Raw genomic sequence first — 7,192 nt, 5'->3', positions numbered from 1 at the left:
GGGCGGGGCGGGGGCGGTGACGGCGGCGAGGGCGGGGCTGGAGGCGGAGTCGCGGCGACTGGAGGACAGCGCCATTCCGGGTGGCCGCTCCCTCCGTCCGCCTGCCATCGGCCCGCTGTGGTCCCCCCTGGAGCGGTCAGGCGAAGCTGAGTGCGAACGCGTGACGCGGCCCGGCTTGCTCGTGCTTTCCCTCGCCTGCGCCCATGGGCCGGGCGGCCGCGGACCAGCGGCGCTGAGGATCGGGGCGCAGAGGACCTGAGGCGGCAGCGGTGGCGCTCTCCGGCAGCGTCTCGCCACTTGCCCGCGGGGCCCGCGTTCGCCCGCCGCCATCGCCTTCGCGCCCGGCTGGCGGGGGCGCCGTCTTCCCGGGCCGTCCGCGTCGCTGCCCCGGGCCCGGTAGAGCGCGACAGGCGGGGCCGCCGCGGGGGCCATGACCGTGGAGCAGAATGTGCTGCAGCAGAGCGCAGCGCAGAAGGTGAGGCGCGGGCTGGCCACCACTCCTCGACGGGCCGCGTGGCCTCCCGCCCGGCCGGGCCACCCCGGGGCGTCGCGCTCGGTTCTGCGGGGCTGCGTGCGGAGCTGGGCGAGTAGTAGCGAGAGGCTTTGCGTCCACTCCCTTCTGCAGATCGCTCTCCCAGAACCGACGGCGCCGCGTCCCCAGAGTGACCCCCGCATTCCTCCAGTACTCTGCCAGGCTTTGTAATTAAACTTTCTTCTCCTTCGCTTCCTTTTCCAGTCCCCTTTCTTCTGCAAGAATATCACTTGTCATCCCTTTTGGACAGTTTCTCTTTCGGAGGTCTTATTATTCCAGGCCTGCTGCTCTGAAAAAAAACTGACCTCCCAAAACGAATTAGTTGTCTTCCAGGGCAGGTACATCGCATCGACCCGGGGTGGTATCTATACACGTAGAGGGTTTGGTTGGTTATTCTTTCTTTTCTTCACTTTATTTTTTTCTCTCTTGAATATAGAAAGTATCTCTCGTGTATGGAGACCTTTAGGGCTGTTATTCAAATCTTTTGTCCCCTAAGTTTGACCTTGCTCTCTTGTTCGTTCATTCTTTACTCTAGAATCAGTCACTCACAGAGTTAGGGGGAGCATCTAAAAGCATATCGCTTTTAGAACAGCATCTTGCTAATTCTAGGTTTTACTTTAAGAATCTTAAATGCTCCAGCATAGCTTGCTCTATGTCCTGAAGTGAAGGTGGCCATCACTTGTTTTGCCTCCCACCCCACCCCCATTGGTGTGAAAAGCATATTGAGTACAAGGGAAATGTTGGCTTAGTTGAATTCTAATTGTAGGAGCAATTAGGTTTATAGTGAACAGCCAGAGCCTTGTTTGGCTCATCTGTGTGAGTAATGTATGCCACGCCCTGCTGTAGTTTTGACACAGCACTTGCAGACTACCTGTGCTTGTCTTTAAAGTGAGGCCTGTTGTAATAAAATAGACCAAATACCTTCAAACAGCCTTCTTTCCTCCGCCTCCCCCATTAGAATTGTTTTAGAATTTTATGTTCCTTGAGATGCCAGAGAATTTTGGAAAGTGGGGATAGTGCATTGTTATTTTAGGCACTTTTGTTAAAGTTGTTTTTTGGAGCCTATTTTTGAAATCTATGCTTCTTGCACATTGAGAAGATTATGACAAACTGTAATGTATTTGTGGCAAAAGAATTCAAGACTGAATAACAATAACAAAGAAAACAGTTGGCTTCCTAATTCTGTGCGTTGTATCTAGAACACGATAATCTTTAGATTTTGATGTTGCATCTATGCTATAGTTTTGATGAGAAGGTCATGTGATCTTAGAATACTAAGTAATAGGCTCAGTAGCATTTTATTTATACTCATTTTGCATTTTAAAACTTCTTTATTTCAGAGTGGGAAACGTTGCTGGATTTTTGCTCCTCTTAAACTTTAAAATTGCATGGACTTTATTACTTTTGTGGGTTTTGTAGTTCATTTTGACTAAACAGCTTCTTTGCATAGTCAGATAATTAATTACCTGGATGGCTCAGAACTGTGGAATCAAGAATCAAATTACTGAAAGTGATCTTTGATATCTAGCCCATTATTCCTGTTTAATGAGCCTCCTTTCCCCAAAGAGATATTCTCTAATTCAAAATTTTAACATTGTGATGCTGTTTTTAGCATGTCTTAAGTATGTTAGATCATTTCATTGATACTTGGTGAATGCTTTTAGAGTAACATCATATATTTTTATATATCCACAATATTTACTTTCAGTGGTGTTAGGGACTGAATCTAGGACCTCATATATGCAAGCCAAGAACTCCACCAACTGAGCTACATCTGTAGTTTCTTAAATGTGTTTCGTTCCCTTGTTAATACACCATTACTTTGTTTCTATTATCCGAATCAGAACAACATCCGGGTCAAACAGTATGGTTATAAAATCTTTTGAAACAATGTAACTCAAAAGTTGAAGTTTTAAAATTATGCTAGAAACTAGAGCTAGTACTTCGCCCTAAGAAGTAGGAAGTGAACTCCATACTTAAGAAGAAACAAAAGTGAAACTGATTTTACTTAGAAGCTTCAAAGACTGTCAGGAAAAGGAGGGGCTATCTGGAGCAGGCTGCAATATAGATAGAGTTTTAGCTAGTTTTTTTTCCTCTTCTCTAAAGAGTGTGCAGATCTGTTGACAAATTTTAAGTAAATGACCATTATAATTGTTGGGATGATTTTCTGTTTTCAAGATTTTTTTTCCCTTTTACTGTAAAGAGCTGTAAGATTAGTATCTTTTTAAAGCAATAGTACACAAAACTTAGTGTTTCTTTTCTTTCTTTTCTCTTTTTTCTTTTTTCTTTTTTAATAAATCTATTAAGTAACTTGTAACAATGTAATATGAAGGGGCTGTGCCTTCCCTTCCTGTAGTCTCTGCTTAATTCATGAAGTTTGCTCAAACCAGGAAGTTAGGAAATGATGGAAAACTGAGAAGAGGGCAGATTTTGAAAGTTTGAGATGTTACAGGAGAGGATGTGGTAGTACATGGAGAACAGGTAAACCTGCAGTTATTTTCTTCTTCTTCTTGGAAGGGTCTCCTCGTCCTTTGTGCTTGCTATTTACCTAGGTGTGGGATCTTTATAGAAAAAGCATCCTGGTGAGTGAGTTACCTGTTCTGTTGCACAGTAAGACTTGAAATTGTTCTTGTCCCATAGTAGGACTCAGTAAATATTTAATGTGAATGGTTCTTAGAAGGAAAGCAAATAGAGTGACTGCTTAGATCCCTAGGTAAGAACTGACATTTGGTGATTGAGAAACAATGAGGGTTTGACCAGCATTCAAGGAAAGCCAGGAAAGTAAGGGGTAGAAAAAAGGAGACAGGATGTGGATTAGATCGAAATCTTGCTCCGTGACCTTGGGCATCTCACATGTCTCTAAGTCTTCTTGGAAAGCTTTACATTTTGTAGACATGAAAAACTTCTTCAGATCCCAGTTTAATGGATCTAAGCAGGCATTTATTCTTTGAATGTAGTATGAGGATATATAGAGGTATAAATACTCTCTTCAATTGGAAAAAAGTCAAGACAACAGATTATTCAAAAAGGGCTATCATTGTTTGTTCAGTGTATAAAGACAAAAACAATAGTCGGGGAAAAAATCCTATTAGTTTTGCCATAATTATCCAGGTATGCTCATCACTGAGAAAGCTGGCACAGAAAAGTTCTCATTTCAAGGCCACCTGGCTACCTAGCAAGTTAAATCGCAGTGGTCTTGAGAGGGAGAGAGAGAGGGGAGAGGGAGAAGGAGGGAGGGAAAAGAAAAAATAGATATTTATAAATTTTTATATGTTTACCAATTATATTTTCTAAACACAAATTCAAAACCAGTAAAGCAGTTCACCAAAAAAATACTGTCTTGTGGGCTGGAGAGCTAGGTCAGTCACTAAAATGCTCCTTGCCCAAACATGAGAACCTGTGTTCAATCTCCAGCACCCATGTAAAAAGCAGACATAGCAGCACCCATTTGGAACCCAACACTGGGAAGAGAGAAAGATGGATCCTTGTAGCTCACAGACTGCTATCTTACCAGAATCAGTGAGCATCAGGCCCAGTGAGAGTCTCCAAGTCTCTGGTAGAAAGTGGTTAGGGAACATAAGCAGCACTGGCAGTTGGCTTATTATTACATGAGCCTGAAAGGGAACTGCTCTTGTCTGTTCAGCTACCCACAGGGCCCATTGCTTGTCTGATCAGTTCCATCAGTCCTTAGGGCTCAGTGCAGACAAGATACGAATTCAGCAGAAAGTAGATTTAATTCTTTTACTAGGTTAGGATTCTGGTGTGGGATGTGTCTGTTGTTTGATTCGGGACAGCAGCAATGAACTGTAGCTCACAGCCTGTCACTCAAGGGAATGAGCTGGACTTTACCGAGTGCTTTTTGCTATTGACTTTTGGATACAGATGTTAAATTATGTGAGATATTCAACACTGAAGGCCTTTTTTTTAAAAGTGTTTTGAGCATGGTGAGCTGTGATTTAAGATTGGTTAGTTTGGGCAAATCTTGGTTTTCACCTGGAACCATAAACTTTTTTTTTTTTTTTTTTTTTTTTTTTTGATTTGGCTTTTTCGAGACAGGGTTTCTCTGTGTAGCCCTGGCTGTCCTGGAACTGACTCTGTAGACCAGGCTGGCCTCAAACTCAGAAATCCACCTACCTCTGCCTCCCAGAGTGCTGGGATTACAGGCATGAGCCACCACCGCCCGGCTCATAGACTTTTTTTGTGTGTTTTGTTTTGTTTTTGCTCTTAAAATGTCTTTGCTCTTCAAACAACTTCTATATTTTACTTTGTTTCTGAATATTTCCATGGCTGTGGCAACATGAAGACATTGGTATATTTCTGGTTCTTCCTAGTTTTTCATTAGAAATTTTTTTGTGTGCATACACACACATACACACACACAATGTATTTATGTATTTTGTTATTATATATATATATATATATATATATATATATAAATTTGTCTTGGACAAATACATAGGAACAGAAATGTTAAAATAAACTCTTAAATTGTTACCCAGACTACCATACTTTCTTTCAGAGAAGTCCAGTTAGTTTATAATTTCCTAAAGACTTGCTCTTGCAACTCTTTTATGGTTTAGTCACTTTTAATGGAAATTCATATTAGTTTTGTATTTCCTTATGACTAATGGTTTTTGAGGTCTTCTTTTGGTGATTGTGTTTTGAATAACTTTAACTATTGCTTTTAATATAGCACCCAGTTTTCCATTGACACAGGTAGTAGCAACAGCTGACTATTTTTCCCAATTGACAGGTTAAAAATGTTGTTAAAGCTAAATACTAAGTCTAAATGTGTTTGTAAAATGAAGTCGTGAAATCCATTTTATTTCTTTTTTAAGAAATCAGGCTTATCTGATAAAAATAGGGTCATTGCTGAAAACTCGGAACCATTTTCCTTATCCTGCCTCAAGTCAAACGTTCAATTTATCTTTAATAATTGATTGTACATACACTCTAGAAATCTTCATAATGCATATTTTATTACTAGTGTATAAAATATTTTCATAGTGGATGCATTGCCACATGCGCAGTCTCAGGGCCAGTCTAGGTTACAGAGTGAGCTCCTCTTTTAAACTACCATTGTCAAAACAAACAAAAATCCACTTCATCTAATTTAGTTGGTGAAGTTTGGAAACACATTGAGGAAAATGGTAGGTATTGGATCATTTTAGAGAGATATATATTGGACAAAACTGTTATAGTTTTTGCTCCATCTGAGGACAAGGAAGATGATTGACTTGAACTGTACTCCCCCCCCCCCCCCCACACACACACACACTGCATCTGATGGTATTTTATTAATGCTTTTCAGTGGAAAAGGATTGGAAACATGAAGGGCATTAGGTATCAGAGAGGAACTGTCTGCAGAATTGAGAGCTCAGTTCCCACTGAAGCAGGAAAGATGTGTATAGAGGAATATGTAGAGAAGGACCAGGAAAGACTGGGTGCTCTGTGAACACCAATGGGGACAGCGATTGCACAGTGAAGTATTTCACATACTTTATTTCATGCTTAATTTCATGACAGTGTACATGCAGAATCAAATGCCTTAGATCCTTCAGGTAGTGATGTGAAAACCAGCTTGGGCTGGAGCTCTGAGCTTTCTGTATCCTCCTCTGATGCCTGCGAGCTGGGTCTGGAGATTTCAGCTAAAAATCCCTCAAGTCTTTCCCTGAAGGGGAGGGGGAGAGGAAAAGGGGTGGGGCTCTTGGAGGGGGGATCCTGGAAGTGGAACAACATTTGAAATGTAAATAAATAAAATAATTAATAAGAATAAAAAAAAGGGGGAACAGTGAGTTCTGAGAAAGAGGATGACAAGTAAACTAGAAACAGCTTTATTGATTGTATCTTTGGAAGGAAGCCGCAGCTCCGCATAGTTCCCCAAGAGACAGCAGACATTGTGCACCAAGCGGATTCTCTGACGTAACTTCTGGTTTCCCGTCTAGCGGAGCAGGAGCTACAGGATGATGGTAGCACTGCAGAGCTAGAAGGATTGTGTCTGTGCCTTGCGTGGCTGGCATTAGAGAGATGGCAGTAGTGAACCTGAGCTCCTGGAGGGCTGTCCCTGGGCAGGTGGACACAGGTCACCTGGTGGCCAACCTCAGCTTTGGACTATCTGTGTTGTGAGACAGGGACAGGACTCTGGGGATACCCACCAAGCTCTCTGGTCACATGGTCCGTTCCTATGTGATGTGGCTCTAGGGTAGCTGGTTAGATCTTACCTTTAGCTTATGTTGGGCTTCCACAGTGCTGGCTTGTGCAAACCTCAAGATCTGAAGATCTGGAGGGAGGGGGATGCGGCCTTCCAGGTGGGAGGCTTTGTAGGTAGTGTGTCTTGTACTCCTTCCTTGACTGGGGAAGCAGGTAGAGGTCTGTAAGCTTAATAATCAAAGACGGGGGGTGGGGCGTGGGGGTACTCTCCACTTCTCTCTCTCCCTTTTCCTTCCTACTATGAACTTCTATTCACCTATTTCTTTTTTACGTGTATTTTAATTTAATCTCTCTTTCTCTCTCTCTCTCTCTCTCTCTCTCTCTCTCTCTCTCTCTCTCTCTCTCTCTCTCTGTGTGTGTGTGTGTGTGTGTGTGTGTGTGTGCATGTGTGTGTGTAGGCACAAATGTCATGCATGCATGAGGAGGCCAGAGGACAATTGGCAGGAATGG

General features: G+C 42.7%; 1 protein-coding gene across 5 annotated transcripts in view; it reads left to right on the top strand.

Annotated features, from left to right (window-relative positions):
* Window positions 1-316: 316 nt before the first annotated feature.
* Window positions 317-7,192, top strand: part of Usp25 (ubiquitin specific peptidase 25) — a 107,283-nt gene continuing 100,407 nt past the window's right edge. For all 5 annotated transcript variants that reach the window (XM_052159002.1, XM_052159006.1, XM_052159003.1 and 2 more), the window contains exon 1: window positions 317-475. In XM_052159002.1, the coding sequence (XP_052014962.1) occupies window positions 431-475 (45 nt within the window). In that variant the 5' untranslated portion in view covers window positions 317-430. The remainder of the gene's footprint in view (window positions 476-7,192) is intronic.

This window comes from Apodemus sylvaticus, chromosome 15 (assembly GCF_947179515.1).
Source record: "Apodemus sylvaticus chromosome 15, mApoSyl1.1, whole genome shotgun sequence".
Taxonomy (NCBI): domain Eukaryota; kingdom Metazoa; phylum Chordata; class Mammalia; order Rodentia; family Muridae; genus Apodemus; species Apodemus sylvaticus.
This window is presented reverse-complemented; position numbering and strand designations above follow the sequence as displayed.